We start from the raw sequence: 24089 nt of genomic DNA, 5'->3' as shown, positions 1-24089 counted from the left end.
TGGATTGGATTGTGTCCACCAGAAATTCTTATGTTGAAGTCTTAACACCATTCCCACCTGGCCCGTACCTCCAAACATGTTCTGATTTGGAAATAGGTCAGATAGTGCAGATGTCAGTAAAATTAAGACGAGGTCATGCTGGAGTAGGGTGAGCCCCTAATTCAATAAGATGGGTGTCTTTATATTTTTCCCTTTTTAAATTTAAATTCAATTAATTACCATATAATGTATTATTGGTTTCAGAGGTAGAGGTCAGTGATTCATCAGTCTTATATAATACCCAGTGCTCATTACATCACGTGCCCTCCTTAATGGACTGTGTCTTTATAAGAAGGGGAAAGTTGGAAACACAGACATTCATTAAGGGAAGGTGATGTGAAGACACAGGGAGAAGGCCATCTACAAACGAAGGAAAGCAGCCTGGAACATTTCCTTCCCTCACAGCCTTCGGAAGGAACCAACCCAGCCCACTCTTTGATTTCAGAGACTTCTGGTCTTTGGAACTACGAGACAATACACTTCTGTTGTTCAAGCCACCCAGTTTGTGGTCCTTTTCTACGACAACTCTAGCAAACTGGTACAGAGGTAAAGTCAAAGGAAGGAGGAGTGGAGAAGGACAGCTAGAAGGTTTGAGGGAAGTGGAAGGGTTTCAGCAGGAAACAGGCCAGCCACACAGCGCAAGACTGTGCACAGCTGCCTCGGGTTCCAGCTAAGGCTGGAGACGATAAATTTATTTACAGAGTGATTTCCTCAAGCAGCTCTTGGCAGCCACTGGGTAAGAGAGGAAGGGGTGCCAGGTCAAAATCGAGGGCAGGCAGAGTAGATTTCCAGCAAAGTACAAAGGGATACGGCCACTGAGGATACCTGCAAGGGAGGGATGTACCTCCAGCTGAACAGAGGGAAATGGGGGGGGGGGGGTTGTGGGCTGGAAGAATGGGGTCTTCTCCACTTGGAGAAGGGGTCATCTGGGAACAGGCAGCCAGCAAAGAAGAGAGAGAGGGAGTGCAACCCCAGTGAGGAAGCTAACAGGGAAAGGCTGTTACTGGGATTTAATATTTTTGATAAGGAAATCAGGGAAGTCTGAAGCTAGACAGCTGTTATACAATGTATATGTTATTCACAGACTCTGAGGCCTGAAATGATGATGGCAGTGCATGAAAAATAATGACCAGGAGTGTCCCCAAATCATATCTGTACTGATCCCTAGAATCTGGTTCTCAGAAAAATCACTGATGTATTTTTATATCTTTATACAAAATGACAAAGAGGGGTGTGGACTGGAAGCAGAGACCAATGCATACTACCTCCATCTAGCTCACAAAATTATTTTTTTTTTAATTTTTTATTTATTTATGATAGTCACAGAGAGAGAGAGAGAGGCAGAGACACAGGCGGAGGGAGAAGCAGGCTCCATGCACCGGGAGCCTGATGTGGGATTCGATCCCGGGTCTCCAGGATCGCGCCCTGGGCCAAAGGCAGGCGCCAAACCGTTGCGCCACCCAGGGATCCCTAGCTCACAAAATTATTATATTAAACAGAGAGGAAGCAAGTTGACCTACAGTTCAGATATAAAAATGTTAGGACATCTCAGATGCTTTGTACACATGTCCCTAGGACACAAAAAATAAAATAGCTGGAAAATGCCAAAATATGTGTTGGCAACCCCTTCTACTTTGCAAACACAGAACTGACCAGAGAACAGAATAATTAGAAAACCTGTAAATGATCATTCATTTTTTCCCAAATAAGTGCTTAATTATCTGGGTTGCATATGATAAACAAACAAAACTCTTTGCATTTCAAAGGTTTATTTCAATCACTAGAATTTTTGTATGTCTCACTAAAGAGCCAAGCATAGTCAATCAACACTGTTCTAGCAATTCATCTGAGTTAAAAAAACAAAGGCATGAAACAGAACAAAAACTACACAATTTAATCTTTTTTAATTTACACACAAGAACAATTCATAAATTGTTGTGGCTTTAGACATTTCCAACTCTTTCTATACACATACGTTTATACTTTCTCGGAATTTTTTACTCCCAAAGTTCAAAAAATGTTATGCATAGTACTTTTACATTGGAGGAGATTAACTGTATTTTCCGACCTTTTGTATTTTAGGTCTCATTTTAAAACAAATCACTAAATAAAAAGATAAGATTCAAAAACTTCTCTGAAGTCAGAGTATAGAATTGTTCATTGGCATGGGGAAAACAGGACCACCAGGGGACATGGACTATGACATCTACTAAGGACAAAAAGGGGAGAAAGAATTTGGAAAGTTCTGCAGCTTCATATAATATAAAGATATCCTTATAAATGGTTAGTCTATCCACATCAAATATATAGGTTAAACCTACAGAACATAAAACACTTCCTATTTTAATCAGAGCCCAGATACACAACGAATGAAGTGCAAAATGATCGTCCTCTCCCCAAATATGATGGGTTTCAACAAAATTTCCTATTCCAACAAAATTGCCTGTTGTAAACATCCCTCCATACTTAACTTCTAAAGTGCCTCATTCTCTCTCTACAAGCATTAGCATATTATTCCTGAATATAATTCCAGGCTGCTTATGAAAATTCGCAGTCACAGTATTTCAGCCTATTTAAGAATGAACAAATAAACATCTTTCAAATAGGTCCACATCTATTTTTCTCCTCTGTTCAAGGTCAAACATTTACACAAATCCTAGAGAAATCCTCTGTAGCAATCAGGGAGTAGCACACTAAACTCTAGCTCCAGGCACTCTAGAGGAGGCCACTCCTGGAGATTAAGAAGCCCTCTGCCCCATAAATACAGAGTAAGAAGAGAGTGGCCACACCTCGATGCATATCTAAGAAGCTGACCCAGCCTCGAGGTTTCAAGAGTCAAACCTTAACTGAATTACAACAGATGGGAGTCTCCCAATTGCAAGAGGAAAAACAGAAGACCAAAAAACAAGTTCAAGAAAACTTCTAACACTGTAGTCTGAAGATGGTCATAAAACTTGGTAACTTCCTGTTTATTTAATCACAGACCTGATGCTCTTTTCTGAATTTTTTTTAAGATTTTATTTATTTTTTCATGAGAGAGAGAGGGAGAGAGGTAGAGACATAGGCAGAAGCAGAAGCAGGCTCCCTGCAGGGAGCCTGATGCAGGACTCATCCCATGACCCCAGGAACACAATGTGAGCCAAAGTGAGACATTCAACCACTGAGCCACCCAGATGCCCATATTTTCTGATCTCAGTAAAACTGTAAGTTCACGTTGATCACTATGTAGGATTTTATTTTACATTTAAAGACAGAAAACAACTTGAAGATGATCCTACCTATTCTTACAAATGAGAAAACTGAATGGCTAGAAACTGGTGAAGGAGAATCCACTTTGTCTAATATTCGGTCAACATTCTCTCTCCTTATTAGCAACAGATATATACTCATATTCAACAGGTATTTATTGAATGTTAAGATGTGCAAGACATCTGAGGGAATACAAAGCTGAATACAGTCATCCTCTGAAGGAATCTAAAAAGTGGTGAGTTTCAGGTAATATTTTCACCATTTTAATAGGTAAATCATAACACAAAGTCTCAAGTGGAATTTTAGAGGAGTATCTGAAAGTTACCCTCTTTATAGCTCTAATTATTTCAAACTGAATCTTTCCTTCCTCTTTGTAGCCCTTCCAAAGACAGAAAGTGATGTCATGGAGAGAACATCGGTAAAGAGAGGATGATGACAACGACAAAGACAAGGACAATGAAAATACCTTCTATGGGACACTTCTAATGTACCCATCACTATTCCGTAACCTTTACATACTTAGCTTATTTATTCTGCCCAACAATCTTAGGAAGGAGGTAAGTATTTCTAATTTACAAAAAGGTTTTGGAAAAAGTAAATCAATTGTCCCTGAAAGGGTAGTTGAGTTCAGGTTTACACTCAGGCAAGTCTTTACTACTACTGTCTCCTAGGTGCCTGACCCTGGCACTTTCCATAATTAACTGGAAGTTCCCTGGCCCCTCTGGACCTAAATTTCTCTATCTATGAAATGGTGAAACTGATCATGTGATTTCCAACATCTCTTCCAGGTATGCCACTCTGCGATTTACTAATTTGAGGTTTTTAACCAATCTCTTGTGGGGCAGAGGAAAGAAAAAACTTTGTAAAAGCTAAGGAGAATTTTGCCCCAAATTACAAAATCCAGACCTTTGTGCAGAGGTTTCCGGGTAAAGGGTGGGTTGTCACAGGCTTGATATATCCTTAACTTTCATGTTGGTTCCAGTCTCAGATTTTTTTGAAAGCTAACCATAGCCATATGACAAAATAACATACAATTATTAACAATGGCACTTAAACTAAACAGGAGGTTTTTCAAATCCCTAATAATGATTAAGAGTCCTCTGTAAAAACATGGGAACATACCACATTATTGGTTACAAGCAAAAAAGCGGATGTAATATATGGCTTATGTTTTTTGTTTCTAAACAAGGAGAATGAAGCAAGAGCATTCAACAGTAGTCATAGCTAGATAATAGGATCTTTCCTTCTCCTTTTCCTTCTTTTTCTTTTTTATGTAAGCTTAAATTACCTCCATAATTGGAGAGGAGACATTTCTTTACAAAGAGAGAAAAGGTGTCCAATATTCTCACACTGATTTCTTCTGAAAAGAAAATACTCTCCTAAAAACATCTCAGTAACACTGCAGAAATTCCAGAAATACAGGTTTAAAGGAGAACATCATTATTACCTACTGTAAATGAGGAAGAAAATAGTCCTCTATTGCTTCAGGTCTAGAATAACTAAGTTTTACAGGATGTTTCAGGACTACTGGTAGAGGAAGTTGCTTTGTAGTCCAGGGACATGTAGCTCCATAGAGCTGGGCCCCAGGAAAAAAAAGAACAGGTGCAATAGACAAAGCAGCAGACCATGAGAGCCAAATGCCACTGGCCCCATCCAAAAATCCTGATCTGGAGCAGGCTCTCCCTGAGTGGTCCTACCCTGCCCCACCACCAACCACATGGTCAAAGGGACTTTCCATGAAAACAAATGTCCACACTTCTCTGCAGTACTACAGCAGAGGAACGACAGGTAGCATATTTCATGGAATCTGCAACTGTTAAACAACCACAACCAAACTAATCTATGCTTCATTAGGCTGCAGGATAAGCCCATTATGTATACACTTCTGTGTTTTCTTATATACTCCGAATGTGTGAATGTATATATATATATATATACACATACACATGCAAGTGGCCCAGTTTATAACACAGATCAATTACTGATGCTCTGGATGGTGACAATGAAACACTTCACCCTATAGCACTCTTGAGAATATTTTGTAAACACATGTTTCTCTGGTGATTCCCACTGATATTACAAAAAACTCAGGGAAGAATACAATTTAAAAATCACATTCAGAATGCTATTAACAACCTACAAACCCTCCGCCTCATCGGAACAGACTTTTCTGCTACTTTGTAGCAAGTAGATAAAGAGAAATCTGATATACAAAGAACAGGAACTGTCAGCTTCTCCTTTGGGAGTCTGAGAGACAATACGTGGCGTCAACATCACATCACACCCTGATTCAGAGGAGGGCTGCAGGGAGACATGACTCCCAACTCACCAACAACTCCAGACTTGCCCTAAGCACCCTCCACACACTGGGCTTCACCAGGACACTACCACCATTAAGAAGACAGCAAAACAAAGGCCTGTGGGTATCTTTTGTTAATTTAAAAAGACATATTTCTGTTGATTGTTACCAAAATTCATTCGAATGATTACTTAAAACTGAAAATAATATAATGTAAGTAAAGAGACGTCCTCTCTTTTTTTTAAGGCATTTTTTTTCTCTAAGTGTGAAGTTGGCACCTATTAACTGTACCTGGCAGTAATTAAATACATCTAACATTAGATAAAGAAATTTAACCTACCTCATCAAAGGTGGTGTCATCTTTCTTCAAAGCTATAAAATAAAAAGGGAAAGGAAAGAGTTATTGTGAAACATCTCAAAGAAACTAAACATCTAAGTCCCAGAAAACAGAAAGAAAACAAAGCAGTATGGTGTTTTCATTTCAGAAAGTAAAACTGTACCCCAACCTGAATAACAATGTTATGATACAAAAAGGAAAGCTGCAAATGAGACAGAGAATTGCACAGCATGCATCTTTGTGAAACACTTTCATAAATATGTAAATGGACAAGCCTCCCAAGTATGGAAAAAAAGTATGCATATCTTTCCCCTATCTCTTCTTTAGTAGGAAAAATGTTTTAATGAAAATATGAAGAATCAAAAAGTAATCTTAAAGAAATTTCCCCTTCAACTTCTGGGTTTTGAACATATATCATTATGCATGGTGTGTGGTCCTCCCAAACCAATTGTCAGGATGACACCCACTCTGCACAGTGCCCCGAATGAGATTTTCATGCCGAGAAGTTTAAATATGGTGATGAAAGACTAAGCATGTAAAATAAGCACTGCAGAAACATAATTCAAACATTTCAACATGATCAATTTTATAACAAAGTATTACCAATGGAAACAATACATTCAGAATATTTTATAGGGGTTAGCAAATATTTAAATATGCATGGCTTCAGAATTGGAATTTTATTACTCTAAAAAGAAAGAGAAGTATTTCATGTGTTGCTGGCAAACACCAAGTTCCTTAAAACCTACAATTACTTAGAATGTTTCATATTAAGGAGAATGCACAAAGGAGCTAATTTTGCTGAAACCAATAGTTGGAGAAATGTTTCCAGTTTATAGAATTGTGCATAGGTGTTTACTGGTCTATACTAGACAGTTCTAGTAGGGATAGGAGAACTTGTGTAGCTCTTACTTGGAAAGCTATGTTTTGAACAAAAGCCATGGAAAGCAAATTAGGTTGGCAATTAAGCTCTGAGAGAAGTCATGTTCTTTTTTTTTTTTTTTTAATTAAGATTTTATTTATTTATTCACAAGAGTCACAGAGAGAGAGAGCGGCAGAGACACAGGCAGAGGGAGAAGCAGACTCCATGCAGGGAGCCCGACATGGGACTTGATCCTGGGCTCCAGGATCATGCCCTGGGCCAAAGGCAGGCTCTAAACCGCTGAGCCGCTGAGCCACCCAGGGATCCTCGAGAGAAGTCATGTTCTTAAACTGGAGCTATCTTATCAGAGCTTATACTATATAGTCTAGCATCTTAAAAAGGATATTTTCTGTTTCATACTATAGATGTGGTTTTGGGAAGTTGAGGGAGATGAAGGTAGATTGAGGAAGATGAAATGTTTCTGAAAGTTTAATTCTTAGTTTTCCTCTCTTTTTTTGCTTAAGAAACTGATCTGTAATAAATTTCTCCACTTGTTCTATAAGAGGACAGCTTCTTCTGAATGAAAAATTAAAAGACAGCCCTTTCAAGTCTCAAATGACTTATTTTGCATTCAATTACTGACACACATTTTATTACATATTTGCTTTAACTTATATTAAGTCTAAAATAAGTTATTTCAATAGAAAGTTATTAAGAGCCTAGATGATACTTAATAGTTATATTTCAACTTAGAATGTAAAACTTCTAATCTAGAAAGCTTTCTTTAAATACCAGTCAATCGTGTTACTAAACTACAATCCTCCAATCCTCACTTCCCTCAAATCTAAGGCATGTCCTCTAATCAACATACTTGAGTAGTGATTCCTAGATAAAATATTAGTGAACTACGTAAATACAGGCAAGCACCTTCAGTTCTTTTTGGAAAAAGAATTAGCTCATTGATTTCAAATACAAAGTAAATTACTGTACAGCCTCATACCTAGATCATTTAACAAGGACTAATGAAAAATTATGTGGCTGTCATGCAAGATATGAAGCAGCAAGGCCTATAATTCACAGCACAAACTTTCTATATTTACCTTGGACATGATAAAGTTCTCAAATTTAGTCGTGGGTTTTCGTAAGCAAAGCATCCAATAAGAATTACAGTTGATACTATCCTTTGGGTAACTGCAAACACGAATGAAGACCCTCAAGCTAAGAGATGAGTAAAGCAAAAATGTAAAATGTCTTTGACATCTGGAAAGGACTGTTTCCTTTTTGCCACCTAAGTCCTGCCAATTCCCTCACCATTCTAGATAACGGGGTGGGGTCTGAGGGCAGAAAGAGAAGTAAGAAATAGAAGAGGGAATTGCAGGTGATTTTCTAAAATATAAGGAGCAGGAAGCTAGATTCTCTCCCCTGCATTCTATTCTCAAGCCCAAGATACCATAGGGGAGAACATTTTAAGACACAAAAAAATCTATGGCTTCACATAGATTGACACCTGATACATTTTCTTACGAATATTGAATCCTTGCCCTGAACAGCAGTTAACAGTAACAACAAAGGCCAATTAATGATGTCTTTGCCAAATATTCATCAGGTCATTGATGAATGAACTCTGACCTAAACAAGCACACAACATCTCATTATTGATTACTCTCCCTGATTGTCATTAATCATTTATGTAAACGTAAACTCACAATTGTCTTCAAAGATATCTTGGAATAGCAAGCATATTACATTTTTATGGGTTAACAAAGCGGCATATATTAAATCATTTAAGATAATCATATATTCGGGCAGCCCGGGTGGCTCAGCGATTTAGCGCTGCCTTCAGCCCAGGACGTGATCCTGGAGACCCGGGATCGAGTCCCACGTCGGGGTTCCCTGCATGGAGCCTGCTTCTCCCTCTGCCTATGTCTCTGCCTCTCTCTCTCTCTCTCTCTGTCTCATGAATAAATAAAATCTTAAAAAAAAAAAAAAAAAAAGATCATCAGATATTCTATTCAGTCCTCTGCTCACACAGTGCTTTCCCTAGAAAGCTTTTCATGATCTCACCAAGACTAAAGTGGTGCCCCTCCTATGCTCTCCAACAGCAAATTATGCTAATCTTCCTGGTAAAATTTGTCACTCTATATTGTCAATGCTCATTCACTGGCCTGTCTTCTCTTAAAGTCCTTGAGGACTGGTAACAATGGCCACTGGATGTCAGCACAATATCTAGAACCTAGAAGGTACTCAATAATTATTTGTTGAGTCAATGAGTTCTACCTCAATGGCAAAACGATAGCCTCCAACATTCTGAGACACACTAAAGTTTTGGCATATCAACACCATACACTATTTTCTCTTATGAGAGGGTCATAGACATAAATTCCATTATATAGTTTTCAAATTAAATTCTTTTTAAACTACATTGGAACAGAACTTGGTACTATACTTAAATTCTCTGGCTGAACTTTTACCCTAAAGAATGGACTTATCAAAAGTGGACCCTACATTACACACTTTCAGCACATGGTAACAAACCCCAAAATTCAGCGTAACCATAGCCTCTTTCTTTCATTCAGTTCTCCCACAAACTACATCTTTTAAAGAAATGGTATACATGGGGTCCATCTCAAATATCACAGAGTATAGACTTCCTTTCTCTGAGTTAACCTAAAGAAGCATGAAGAAAGGCATTCATATGAATATGAAGAAATGCCAGTTTGACATTAATCTTATACCAGATATTACAGAAAGCCTTCCTCCTGCTAGGCTGTCATTCATTCAAAAATTAAAAGAAAGAAGGAAAGAAGGAAAGGAAAAAAGTTTTATTTTAATAAAAACTTTTTAACAACTGAGTTCCCATTTGCCATTATTTATGCTAACCAAATTTTAAAAGAAAAAAAAAAGTGAGACAACTACAGTAGTTCCTAAATAAGTAACACACTGACACTATTTAGCAGAAAACAATAAACACTCACCACTGAAATCAGTGGATGACTTTGAAATCCAATTACACCCATCTTATAAAAGAACTGTAAATATTATAGTCACTTTCTGGCAGATGTCGTAAATTAGAGTGCTATGGCTTGAAAGCGAATGTGTTTTATTACACCTTATATAATACAGTAATCTCAAATCAGCTGAACCTGGGATGGGTAGTGATAAAGTTGGTGTGTTTATTCATGTGTGAATAAATTAAACATTAGCATTACCACTTTTATACAGTCAAAATAATTATTAATAATAACCATTGAATAGCACATACTTTCAAAAGTTATCCTCATTTTCTATAGATGAATGATTAATTTCTCATAGCCAAACAATAATATTTATTTTACCATATAACAAGCTACACTTTTGAATCATACCAGAAAAGCAAAATTCAGTCAGTATGTTTATTTCAAAACCATCATAGGTTGGTTAAAGGGAATGAATATATTGAGATGTTGGATTATGCAAGAAGAATAAACCATTCAGGGATGCCTGGGTGGCTCAGCGGTTGGGCGCCTGCCTTCAGCCCAGGGCGTGATCCCAGACACCAGGGATTGAGCACCACGTCTTTGGGCTCCCTGCATGGAGTCTGCTTCTCCCTCTGCCTGTGTCTTTGCTTCTCTCTCTCTGTGGGTCTCTCATTAATAAAATCTTTTTTAAAAAATTGTTTAAAGAATAAACCATTCACTCTTTGATCTCCTCCTTAAGTATCAATGAAGAAAGGAGGATGATGGGGGGGATAAACAGACATGGGAAGGGAGAACCCCCAGTATTACACTAGATACTTTATGTATCCTACCTGATTTATTCTTCACAACAACCTTAAGAAAATTGATACATGTGGACTCTGGGGTTTGTGGATACTCCACTAGTTGCCTAAAGCACACAGCAAGCTCAGAAAACAGGGTTCAAATCCAGACCAAATCCAGACTAACTTCAAAACCCATCCAGTTTTTATACTGTAAAGTCAGTAGCCACTTCCCTTCTCTTTCTTCCCACCTAGAAGATCAATTACGTCAATATGATGTGATCACCAATAATGATAATAACACATTATGAACATCTACTGAGTCTGCCCTACATACCATACAGGACATGATATGCTTTATTCCACCGAGTGCCAATAACAAAACTGAGTTGTACGTGAAAAACTGAAGCTCAAAAGTTGAGGGACCTGTCCAAGGTCACATAGCTACAAGTGGCAAGATGGGAAATCCCCAATGGTCTGACACACACAGCCAACACCCTTAATCTATTCACTATATAATTCCATATTAAAAACTCATTTCAGGGGATCCCTGGGTGGCTCAGGGGTTGACCACCTGCTGATCCTGGCGTTCCGGGATCAAGTCCCACATCAGGCTCCCTGCATGGAGCCTGCTTCTCCCTCTGCCTGTGCGTGTGTCTCTCTCTCCCTCTCTCTCTGTGTCTCTCATGAATAAATAAATGAATGAATGAATGAATGAATAAATAAATATTTTTAAAAATAAAAAATAAAAACTCAACTCAGTAGCCTCTAGTACCTTAACATCTTTACATCATCGAACTGATTTTATTGCTTTTTAATCTTGCAAATAAATCATTTAGAAAACAAAGGTTCATTTTTCTGTAATCCCACTTCCTATATGCCTTGGGTTTGCTATACAAGCATAACCACATACAATCTCTTCATCTCCTTTTACAGTATTCCAGAATGAGAGTCACTATTCAGAATCATGACCCTCTATCAATACAAGAAATAATCAGTTATGTCCACTGCACTCTACTGTTTCTGAGAAGGAAGAAGTAAAATCTACTAGATATTTTAACAAGTGCTGGAATCAAAAGGAGTTTCACATCACTAAGTCTCAGTAAGCTAGGAAATCCAATTAACTGTAATACCCCATTTGCCGGCATTGTAGTTAATCCAAATTTTACTGATTGTCGATCAAAATCTTGAATTTGCTTAAACATAAGGAATTTTTAAATTAATGTCTTTGGCTTCTTACTGAGATTCAACTGCAATGAATTATTTAACACAAAACTGGAAGGGCTCCAACAGAGTCATTAGCATTAGTAAATATAGAGTTAATGTGTTTTAGAACAAGACTTAATGGACTCCAGAACCTGCTACCTCTGTGATGGTTTGGGTCCCCACCGAACAACCTCCTTAAAAATGTACACCAACCAACTCAACACACCTTGCTCTCTCTCACATTCTCCTTGGCTTCAAACTTCATTTGCATCACTAAGTAAAAGTGAAACTGCAAATATCCAATACATGTAATAAGTAAAACCAGGATTAAATACTGGTTTCACACCATAACTTTACAGTCATTGGGGGAAAGATTTTGTATACCAATAGGAAATTGTAAGTAAAGGACAACAAAGAAAACGAGGCTAAATTTTTAATCTATATTTTCTCTTACTTGAACAAAGTTTGCATATTTTAGAGTGCACTTATATAATGATTTTTTAAAGGAAGGGATGGAAGGATGACTACAATACTCATATGCACCCCAAGGGTTTATTTTAAGGAATTAAGTACCTTATGCTTAATTTCCATTAACACCTTCATTAACATGGATGACATGTTAAACAAGCGAAACAAAGGCTAGAAGGTTTCTTAGGGAATCTGAGGGGCTATTTTTAGTGCTTGTATGATTTTCCTCCTGAAAACGGTTACCTATATAAATGAAAGTTACAATGTTAGAAAAGAGCAGCTGCCGTCTTCAGGTCAAAAGGGGTTTTCTACGGCCAACCCTAAAAGGCTAACAAACCCATTCCGCGTAATAGTGGTGTCACCCTGTTAGGGTCTGTGACATGCGTTTATTCTTAAATATCCTAAACATTTCTCAGTCGGTTTTTATTTGTAGATTGGTTGGTTGGTTGGTTGGTTGAAAGACAATAGCTCCGGAGATGTAGCAAATGTAAGAAGTTCGGGAGACTTTTCCCTAAATGTTCAGAGAAGTTCACGGCGCGCATTTTATCTGCTGCAATGGAAAGCTCCGGAGAGCTCGGGACGGAACAGCCAAATCTCGCTTTCGAGGACCCGAAGTACCGAACAAAAGGTCCCAAGGTAGCTGTCCCACTTCCCTTCGGCTTGGATGGGTCAAACAATACCAAGGCACGGCTCAACGTCTCACCAGTTTCCAAAGCTGAATTATTGACTAAACACCTCAGAGCAAAGCCTGCGCGCAAAAAAAAAAAAAAGAAAGAAAGAAAGAAAAAAGAAAAAAACCTAAAAAAAAAATAGCAAGTGACCTGGGCGGGCGCGCAGCCGGGAGCGCAGCGGGGCCCGGGGCGTCCCGTCGCCTGCCCGCCGCGGGCGCGAAAGCCCGAGCGCTAGAGGCGAGGAGACGGGACCCAAGTCGGAGGCTCGAGATCCTCGCGAACGAGCCCCCAGACCCGGAGCGGGAGGGCCGCCTCCCCTGCGCCCCCGCCGCCGCCGCCGCCTCCCCTGCGCCCCCGCCGCCGCCGCCGCCTCCCCTGCGCCCCCGCCGCCGCCCCGGGTCCCAGCACCGCCGCTCCGCCGTGCGCCCGCCCGCAGCGCACCCTCGCCCGCCCGCAGCGGAGGCGCCCGGAGCGCGGGGAGGAGGCGGCGCCCGAGGCCCCCGCGCTGCCCGGGGCCGCGCGCCACTCACCAAGGCGGCTGAAACTCTCCGACAAAGTTCTCCGCAACTTCTTCATCTTGCCGATCTTCTCGGCCGGCTGCGGCTCAATGAGGTCGCACATCTGGGCGACGCGGGGCTCCGGCAACTTCCCCGAACTGGTCCAGAGCGGAGCGCAGACAACGGCGAGGGCGCGCGGCAAGGGGAAGGCGGCGCCTCGGCCTCCGCCTCCGCCTCCGCCTCCGCCTCCGCCTCCGCCTCCGCCTCCTCCTCGGGCCCGGCTCGGCGGCGGCGGCGGCGGGGGCTGCAGGCTCGGCGCGGGCCTGGGCCGGGCTGGCCGGGCGGGGGCGTTCTACGTGGTGCCGGGGGCCCCGCGCCGCGCCGCCCGCCTCATCTCCCCTCCTTGGGAACCGGGAGCCGCGCGGTCGGAGGCCGGAGGCCGGCAGTGGGGGCGGCGCGGCCGGGGACGGGGTGCGGGACGGGGTCGCCCAGGCGCGGGCCGGGCGGGGAGAAGTTCTCAGCCCCGACCTTCGGGCATCGGCGACAGGGAGCCGCCGCCCGCAGCGCCCCGCCCCGCCCCGCCGCGCCCTCCCTGGGCAGGGGACCCCGAGCGCGGGACCCCAACGGGAGCTCGGCCCCCGGCTCGCAGCCCGCGCCCCCTCCCGGCCGCCCCGCCCGGCTGCGCCCCCGCGCGCCCCCTCCCGGCCGTCCCGCCCCGCAGCGCCCCGCCCCGCCCCGCCCTCCCGGGGCAGGGGACCCCGAGCGCGGGACCCCAACGGGAGCTCGGCCCCCGGCTCCGAGCCCGCGCCCCCTCCCGGCCGCCGCGCCCCGCCCGCCCCGCCCGCCCCAGCACCCGGCCGGCCGAGGGCCCCGATCGCGCAGGGCTGCGAGCAGACTGGGCGCTCGGGCTCGCGCCGCGGGGAGGCCCCCGCCCACAGGGTCGCTTACGGGAGTGGTTTCCCCTTCGCCACGAACGCGCGTGAAATGAGCGAGGCGTTGGGGGCGGGGGTGGCCGCCACCGCTGCCTCTGGGTCACGGGAATGGAGAGGCCTGGGGACCACTCAGGTTGGGCGGTGACTCCCCCCCCCCCCCCCCCCCCCAGTTTGCCAAGAAGGCAGTGAAGTGAAAGATCCAAAGGGAAAAGTGGGCCGTTTTTTTAAGGGGAGTCAAGTGCAAAGGTAGCAGCGTCGACTGCAATCCCCCCCCCACCCCACCCCCAGGCAGGGCTGATGCTGCTCTCTTCGCCCCTGTGCCAGTCTGCGCGGCTGATGGGAACGTGCATGCAGCTGATTTCTGGTATGAAAACCCAGGGCCATAGTCCATAGCAAACAAAGTCCTTCGTCTCTTTGCCAATTTTAGAATATATTTCCAACCTGGAAGACTTAGAGGCCGAAAAGATTCTGACCTCCTCTTCCCCCACCTCAAAAAATGAATTTTAAAAAGGAGGGGGGTGGGGGTGAGAGAGGCTTTACGAAAATCCCAGAACAAACAGTTCAGGCAGCAAACACACATCGTCTTCATTCTATTAAAACGTGGTGCAGCTTAGGGCTCCACGTTCAGTCTCCCAGGGGAGAGAGAAGGAAAATGGGGGAGGGCAGAATGTTGATTTGGGGCCAGCAAACTCCTTATGAATAGAAATTTAGTAATCTTGAGTCATCCGGCTGTGTAAGTAATAAGAGCTTGTGAGCGTGTGACAATGCTGTTTGGTTTAAAGGAAGTTTTGGGGAGTTTGTGTTTTGTTAAAAGATTTTTATCTTGAAACAAAAACTAGCCCCCTGCCTTCCTTAAATTGTGAGATAGAACACTTCGATTTGTTCTGCTTTGCACCCAGCACGTTATAGGGTCTTGATAGATTGCTGCTGATAAAAGACAGGAAGTTAAGCCAAGTGGGCAGCAAAAAGGAGGGTGGGGAATTCATCAAGAAAGTCAGTATGAGTAAAAATGCAAGGATGTTCTGTCCTAGTGACCATATTTAGATATTACAGACAGCACCAAGTATGTCCTCAGACAGGAAAAAGTTTGACTTTTACCACTTCCTGGGGTTAGTTAGGGAGAAAGTTATCAGCAGCTATGAATGAAAAGACAAAAAACAACCAATCGGAAGACTTAAGGATTCTATCTACGAGTCAACAAAGATGAAGAAAGTTATAAATTTAATAAACTTTGACCACTGGGATCCCTGGGTGGCGCAGCGGTTTGGCGCCTGCCTTTGGCCCAGGGCGCGATCCTGGAGACCCGGGATCGAATCCCACGTCGGGCTCCCTGCATGGAGCCTGCTTCTCCCTCTGCCTGTGTCTCTGCCTCTTTCTTTCTCTGTGACTATCATAAATAAATAAATAAAAATTAAAAAAAAAAAACTTTGACTACTATATGTCTGTGGCTATCCTATTCACTCTGACAATAACTATTTCATATTGTAAATAAATATAAATATACGGGGATCCCCGGGTGGCTCAGCGGTTTAGCGCCTGCCTTCCAGGCAGGGTGTGATCCTGGAGTCCCGGGATCAAGTCCCACATCAGGCTCCCTGCGTGGAACCGCTTCTCCCTCTGCCTGTGTCTCTGCCTCTCTCTCTCTCTCATGAATAAATTTAAAAAATAAAAATAAATAAATACACATATAGATTCTCCATTCAACCTCCCTAGTATTTACTATTCCCAAGTCTTTAAAAGGTCAACTTCTGCTTGAATAAATCATGGTATGTGCAAACAAAGGTATACCACGTAAACATTTTTTAAATGAGATAAAGGAATATGTATTTATGTATAAATATGTCTAAGGTAAGTGAATAAAACACAATCAACAAAAATATTAATCATTAACTCATTTGTGGGAGGAAATATACATATGTTTCTAGGTGCATAGAAAACTTCTCTAGGGACATGTAGATGGTTCAGTGGTTGATCGTCTTCCTTCGGCTCAGGAGTGATCCTGGAGTCCCGGGATCGAGTCCCACATCGGGCTCCTTGCAGGGAGCCTGCTTCTCCCTCTGCCTCTCCTCTGTGTCTCTCATGAATAAATAAATAAAATCTTTAAAAAGAAAAATAAAATAACATTTCTCTAAAGGGGCAGGACCTGGGTGGCTCAGTGGTTGAATGTCTGCCTCTGGCACAGGGCATGATCCCAGAGTCCTGGGATCTAGTCCCGCATCAAGCTTCTAGAAGGGAGCCTGCTTCTCCCTCTGCCTGTGTCTCTGCCTCTGTGTGTGTGTGTGTGTGTGTGTGTGTGTGTGTGTGTGTCTCATCAATAAATAAAAATTAAAAAAAAAAAAAACTTAAAAAATTCTCCGAAAAAACACAGGGACACTTGGGTGGCTCAGCTGTTTAAGCATCTGACTCTTGATTTCAGCTCAGGCCATGATCTCAGGGTCATGGGATGGAGCCCTGTATAGGACTCCCCACTCAGCATGGAATCCCTTTGAGATTCTTTCTCTCTTCCTCTCCTGCCCTTCGTGCACATTCTCTCTCTTTCAATAAATGAATAAAATCTTTAAGAAATAAATAAGTAAAAATTTAAAGAGAACCAAGAGTCGTTAAATATGGATACCCAGAATAGAATGTTCCCTTTACCCTTTATACCTTTAAGTATAATTTGAATGTTTTACCCAAAGAATGCATTACTTATAAATACTAATAACAATACTAACTTAAAACATAATAATATTTACTTCATTTTTATCTATCCCACTCCAAAACTTCAGCTTTCCCACCTTCAAAAAAAAAAAACTTCACCTAATTACAATAGCATACCTAATAGGAGAGACAGTAATGGACCAAATAAACCTTATCAAATATGAATAACCAACTTTCCATTATATGCTTAATAATTTCCTTTGTTGGTTATATGTTAAAAATGGTTAATTTTGCAAAAAACTGACACAAAGAAGGAAATGTTTAACTGGATGCTTTTAAAATGTGTACACTTATAGGATTCAACTCTTTAAACAGTTATTTGTTTCACAATATGTCTTCATCCTAGATTGTAAGTTCACTGAGGGCAGGGACCCTAGATACAAAAGTACAATGTCTATTTCATAGTGGATGTAAATTAAATATCAAATGAGTATAGAATGTATTGCTGCCACTGAGAAGTGATGTGTTGTCCTCAGAAACAAAGATGACTATCCAGCATCTGTGTGGCATATGTATTTTCAGTAGGAGGATGGGTCTGTGCCAGTTCTCCATCTGAACTTCTGGTTCACAAGGTTATGGTTTTGGCTGGCCTGAATTAAAGGTGCAGTATCTGAGTACAAACAGATAAGCTTACCTAGAGACTGAACTCAGCATGAGTTGACCTTAATCAAACTCATCAATTAAAGCATGCATATGTATTGATTAGACATTGAGTAGTAGCAACAGTGGCTAAAGATCTACCACTAGCGGGTTCTAGATCCAACTCTTAAGTGTTGTGTGGCCTTAGGTAACTAAGTGACATACCCACTTTCTTTTTTATTTTTTAAAGATTGTATTTATTCATTCATAGAGACGGGGGGGGGGGGGGGCAGAGACACAGGCAGAGGGAGAAGCAGGCTCCATGCAGGAAGCCCGACGTGGGACTCGATCCTGGGTCTCCAGGATCACACCCAGGGTTGCAGGTGGCGCTAAACAGCTGCGCCACTGGGGCTGCCCCATACCCACTTTCTTGCCTATAAAATGACAGGCTTGAACAGCTGAACTCTAAAGTTATTCATAGCTACCAAATTCTGATTTTAAGTTGAATGGTGAAATCTCTCCTCTCGCAGCTTATGTACTAAAAGGCAGACATATTAATGAGGAGTAATTAACATGTAAGTAAGATGGAAAAATACAATCAACAAAAATTATGTGAAATTTAAGATACATTATTTCTAGTTCTGTTATACATAAATCATGCTTTTATTATAAATGGATCTCATCCATATAAGAAAAAAAGCAGGCTAATATGCTAGCAGTAAATTTTAAGGTAATGAATCCTAATCCAAATAAGATGAAATACAGAGAATTTGATTAGAATCTAGAATCCAGCAAAAGCAGAAAGATTCACTGACCCAAAACAGTATGAAAAGATATTATCAGTAAAAGAAAAAAAATCCACGAAACAAGGATGCCAAGATGTGGGGAATAGAGTTGGAAAGTGAAGTTAAAGAGAGAAAATGTATGTTTATTAACGTAAAATTTTAGAATTTAGCCAAAGGGTAATTAATAAGACATATAAGCAGGTTATAATTATTAAAGTGGTAGAAATTTACATAATTAAATATCTTCTTAGAAATCTAAACAGTCACCCTAGTTAATTATTTTTAGGATCAAATATTATTCTCCTTTTTCTAACATATCCAGCAGGAACTGAAGTAGTACAAGGTTAAGTGACTTATACCAAGTTCCCAGTGAGTTATAGTGAAACCGGTACGTGGAATCCGAAACTCTTGTCACCAACTTTTATGTTCCAATTGTTGGATAATATCTAGCCTTATGTGTTCCTTTCTATTTCTTTCTCTCTCTCTCTCTCTCTCTATTTCTCTTTTCTTTTTCCATAGAGCAAATTAAAATAAAAAAGGGGAGGGAAATGGAAGTTTGCAGAAACCAGTGTATTCACACTCAGGTTAAGAGGAGCCCCCCATCTTCCCCTTTCCCTATTCTGTCAGCCATCCATTGCCTAGTGACTCCTAATTTCAATCCTTTTTACATTTTCAGAATCACTCACTGTTGCCACAAACCTCCAAGCTTGTGCAGAAATAAGACCTATATAGACAAATATATTTGTCTGATTATCTGGTTGTCTATATTTGTTCATCATATATTCAAGAGACCTAGGGACCTAAGTAATTGATCTACTTACAAATGGCCGTAGTAAGAACAAAGAAGCTGCCCAAACATCCAAATAACGTCAAGTATAAGTTAGCTCTGAACAGTTTTGAAGAAAATAAACTACCAGCATTGAAATACTGGTAAATTGCCCTGTCCTATTAAACCATGCTTAATGGGATGCTGAGCGGTTGAGTGTCTGCCTTCGGCTCAGGGCGTGATCCTGGGGTCCCCAGATCGAGTCCCACATCGGGCTCCTTGCAGGAAGCCTGCTTCTCCCTCTGCCTGTGACTCTGCATCTCTCTCTGTGTCTCTCATGAATAAATAAATAAAATCTTTAAAAAATTAAAATAAACCATGCTTAAATAAATATTAATGTTACTTCATTCCTGTTTTCTATTATTATATATTTTGCACAATGTAAGTCCATATAAGAAAATATCAACCACCATTTCTAAGATACAAGTCATTTAATGAGGCCCTTCAATGTTTGTGTGTGTGATACAGATGTATCATTAAGAAAGGGTCCCCATTTATGACTGTTATCAATTTCAATGCATCATGTTCCATATCCATCAGAAATAAATTTCAGGGACTAGTCCTGTAATTGAACTCCAGATATGGATGTGAAAGTGGTCAGAAGCTAATGTTTTAGGGAATCAAAACCTTATGCCTTTGGTCAGTTCAGAAAAGTCCCGTTAGGAGCAATTAAGTTCAGAAATGCAGCTCTTTTATCAAAAGCATCCTAATCTTTCTTTCCAAGGCCCATGACAGTTCATCTGCATTCATATGCTTATTCTAATTAAGTGCTTATAAGCCAGAAAAAGTGTCCATAGGATAATTATATTGATGGTATTATCAGACATATCACATTCCCTAGCTAAACTATTTATTTATTTATTTATTTATTTATTTATTTATTTTAAGATTTTATTTATTCATCAGAGACACACACACAGAGAGAGGCAGAGACACAAGCAGGCTCCATGCAGGGAGCCCAACATGGGACTCCATCCCAGGTCTCCAGGATCACACCCTGGGCTGCAGGTGGCGCCAAACCGCTGCGCCACTAGGGCTGCCCTATTTATTATTTTTAAATGTAATTAAAATACTTATGGTTTTATAATGGGCCATAAATTGATGATCTCATTTTAACCTATACTACTCTAAGAGACATTATCATTATCACTATGTTACACAGGAAAATGGGCCTAGAGATACCAAGAGACCACCCCCAAAATCATTACATAGCTTTCAGTTTAACAGATTGAGACAGAGTTTGGTTACCAAAAACTTCTCTTTTATAAAACATTTTTGGGGATGCCCGGGGGGATCAACGGTTGAGCGTCTGCCTTCAGCTCAGGGCGTGATCCCGGGATTCCGGATCAAGTCCTACATCGGCCTCCCTGCATGGAGCCCGCTTCTCCCTCTGCTTGTGTCTCTGCCTCTCTGTGTTTCTCACAAATAAGTAAATAAGATCTTTAAAATATATATATATAAACATTTTTGTAGCATGATATATGACATTTTCTTCTTCCTTTGCTATACTTTGGGTAAAATTAGGGTTGTCCTTATTGTATAGAAAGGAGCTTTTCTGAAGCAGAGAAAGTTCAAGAAACTGGCAAAACTCAAGCAGGTTAAAGGACGGATCAAAGCTCCTAAATCCCAATGTTGTATTTTGTTGTTTCCTACCTTACGGGAAATATTAAAAGTATGGTACTGGAAGATAATACAACTGACTTTGAAAAAGAGGCTCCTTTCTACTCTAATTGGTGTTTGTAAAAGAACTAAACATTCCAAAACTATCACTTGTGCCATTACAGCATGTGTCAGAGTAATGGATTAATAAAATGCAATTTGGTTATAACTAATATTTAATACAAAATTCCTCACTTATGAGAATAGTCATATTAGGGTTATTTGGTGTCTTACTCTGTTTGGGCTGCTATAAATGCAATGCCATACACTGGGTGGCTCTTAAACAACAGAAATTTATTTCCCACAATTCTGGAGGCTGAAAGTCTGAGATCAGGAAGCCAGCATGATGGACGTCAGGTGAGAACTCTCTTCCAGATTGGACATGGTCAACTTCTCACCGTGCTCTCACATTGCAGAAGGGGTGAGGAAGCTCCCTGGGACATCTTTTAGGGCACTAATCTCATTCATGAGAGCTTCATCCTCATAACCTAGTCATCTCCCAAGATCCTCCAAATACCATCACATTGCGGATTAAGTTTCAACATATGAATTGGGGAGGACACAAACAATCTGTAGCACTGGGGAAGCATTTTCAAAGGATCATTCTAGAACATCCTAGGCAGGGACTGGGGAGGCAAGAGGAGGAAGAGGCACGTGTAGATTGAAAAAACCTCCAACATGATTCTGGTACAACCCCCACCAAGTAAGAATCGTTGATTTAGTCCCTTAGAGAACAACATGATGGTAGTTATTTGATGAAAATCAGATAAAGAACACCACACAGAAATATTTATGGAGGGCAGCCCCAGTGGTGCAGCGGTTTAGCGCCGCCTGCAGCCTAGGGCATGATCCTGGAGACCCTGGATCAAGTCCCACGTCAGGCTCCCTGCTTCGCCCTCTGCCTGTGTCTCTGCCTCTCTCTCTCTGTGTCTCTATGAATAAATAAATAAATAATCTTTAAAAAAAAAAGAGAGAGAGAGAGAAATATTTATGGAGCATAAAAGACAGTAAGGTTGGAGAGATAACATCCTAGGTGTGTTTCAAATGGCAAAAAAGAAAACAGAGTTAGAAACCAGAAGATATTCTCAGTTCCAGAAACTTCTGTAATGACCTATCTAGCATCATAAATCCTTTGCTTTCTCAGCTATAAATGAGAAACAGACAATTACCCTGGTCCTTCCCACCTACAAAATTAAGAAATCATCATCTTTTCCTAATCAAGTATATTTAATTTCTTCTAACTACAAACCAAGAAAACATAAATTGGCCAATAGACTTAAACAGAAAGGATTGAGAGAATCGGTTTCCAGTACTATCTCTATTTTCTTATCATAAGCAAGTAATTTCACTTGTCTTCACTTGGATAATTATCAAATGCTGCTTTTTTAATTTTTTATTTTGTTTTCAAGTTTTTGTTTATTTTTAAAAAGATTGTATTTATTAATGAGAGACAGAGAGATGGAGAGGGAGAGAGAGAGAGGCAGAGACACAGGCAGAGGAGGAGTAGGCTCCATGCAGGGAGCCCGATGTGGGACTCGATCCCGGGACTCCAGGATCACGCCCTGAACCACTGAGCCATCCAGGGATCCCCTCAAGTTTTTGCTTAAATTTGAGTTAGTTAACATACAGTGTAATATTAGTTTCAGGTGTACAATATAGTGATTCATCACTTCCATACGTCACCCAGTGCTCATCATGACAAGTGCGCTCCTTGATCCCCATCACTTATTTCACCCATCCTCCACCCACCTCCCCTCTGGTAACCATCAGTTTGTTTTCTATAGTTAAGAGTCTGTTTCTTGGTCAACTGCATTTTGACACCTACTATGTCCCAGGCACCGTGCTAAGAGCCAATACACTGCAGTGGAGCATAGTCATAGCCCCTGCCTGCAGAGCTTGACAAGAAAGTGAGGGAAAATAAAAGGTAACCCATTTTAAAATAGAGGAAGAACTGGGTGCTCTCAGTACCATGCAGCAAGGAGATTTCTCCTTAATCTGACGGTCAGAGATGTCCACCTTGAGGAATCCCAGCTAAACTGACACCTGAAAGAGCCATAGAAGTAGTTAGGTGGCAAGCAGGAGTTCCTGGCAGAGGAAAAAGCACTTGGGCCTGATGGCAAAGGAAGAACATTGTGCATTCAAAAAACTGAAAGGTGTCTGAGTGTAGAATGGATATGAAATAGTCTGGTGAATTTGACAAAGACCAAAAAGTAGACACTTTAGTGATCATATAGTAAAGGCTGGGTATGCTTTAATTACCATTAGAAATGTTAGACAACACTCATGGTACTTTCTGTTCCTTTTAGCAACCGATAAAATCATAGTGAATGGATTTTTTGTTGTTGTTCAAAAAAAAAAAATAATGAGGGACACCTGGGTGGCTTAGCGGTTGCGCATCTGCCTTTGGCTTTCAGGGAGTGATCCTATGGTCCTGGGATGGAGTCCCACATCGGGCTCCCTGCATGGAGCCTGTTTCTCCCTTTGCCTCTGTCTCTGCCTCTCTCTTTCTGTATCTGTCATGAATAAATAAATAAAATAAAATAAATACACTGCATATTTATATGTATATATAAAAATACACTGGGCCCAACTCGGGTCTTAAACTCATGACTCTGAGATCATGATCTGAACTGAGATCAAAAGTTGGACACTTAACTGATTGAACCATGAATGGTTTAAATGGCTTTTTTAAAGCAAAAATCCAGGAACACACAGATAATAAAAGAAGAAACTGCACCAAAATAATTTTGGAAGTTGAAAAATCATAATTGAGTAGTAACTGATTTGGCAGCCCCAAGAAATCTGAATCCTAAGCCAGCAGTTGGCAAGGCTGAGAGGCAACCTACTGAGGTGTATAACTATCAAGATACCTACCTTTCTTTCCTCACTTTCTTCCATGGCTCTGACCAACTGATTGCCCTACAGTGAAGCCCACAGTTGACAGGCCCGAGCGTGTAAATTGAGTTTGCCTAAAACTTTTTAGTGCCTGTCTCCTAGATATGGGCAGACAGCCAAAAATCTCCAGACAGCTGATGGAATATTCTACTAAGAAAGAGGCCAAAACTAACATAGAAAAGCAACCAGGAAAAAGTAAAGACTATGCAGGAGGAGGAAAAACCCTATTATTAATATCTGCAAAGATTCACAGATAGTGAAATATTATAAGATACTGCAGTCATTAGACAAGAACAGGATGCTACAAATATTTCTTTGGGTTTTGTTTTGTTTAAAGATTTACTTATTT

The 24089-nt window shown here is 41.2% G+C and overlaps 1 protein-coding gene across 7 annotated transcripts in view; it reads right to left on the bottom strand.

Annotated features, from left to right (window-relative positions):
- CDK14 (cyclin dependent kinase 14) overlaps nucleotides 1–24089 on the bottom strand; it is a 723056-nt gene that overhangs the window by 551033 nt on the left and 147934 nt on the right. For 4 of the 7 annotated variants that reach the window (XM_072764239.1, XM_072764240.1, XM_072764238.1 and 1 more), the window contains one exon: nucleotides 5928–5959. Coding sequence is in view for 2 of the 7 variants with exons in the window: in XM_026003732.2 (XP_025859517.1) it covers nucleotides 5928–5959; nucleotides 13398–13488 (123 nt within the window). In the remaining 5 variants the exon portion in view is untranslated. Of the gene's footprint in view, nucleotides 1–5927; nucleotides 5960–13397; nucleotides 13778–24089 lie in introns of those variants that run through there. The other 3 variants (XR_012002660.1, XM_026003732.2, XM_072764236.1) reach the window with 1 other exon arrangement.

Source organism: Vulpes vulpes, chromosome 7, assembly GCF_048418805.1.
Source record: "Vulpes vulpes isolate BD-2025 chromosome 7, VulVul3, whole genome shotgun sequence".
Classification (NCBI taxonomy): Eukaryota; Metazoa; Chordata; class Mammalia; order Carnivora; family Canidae; genus Vulpes; species Vulpes vulpes.
This window is presented reverse-complemented; position numbering and strand designations above follow the sequence as displayed.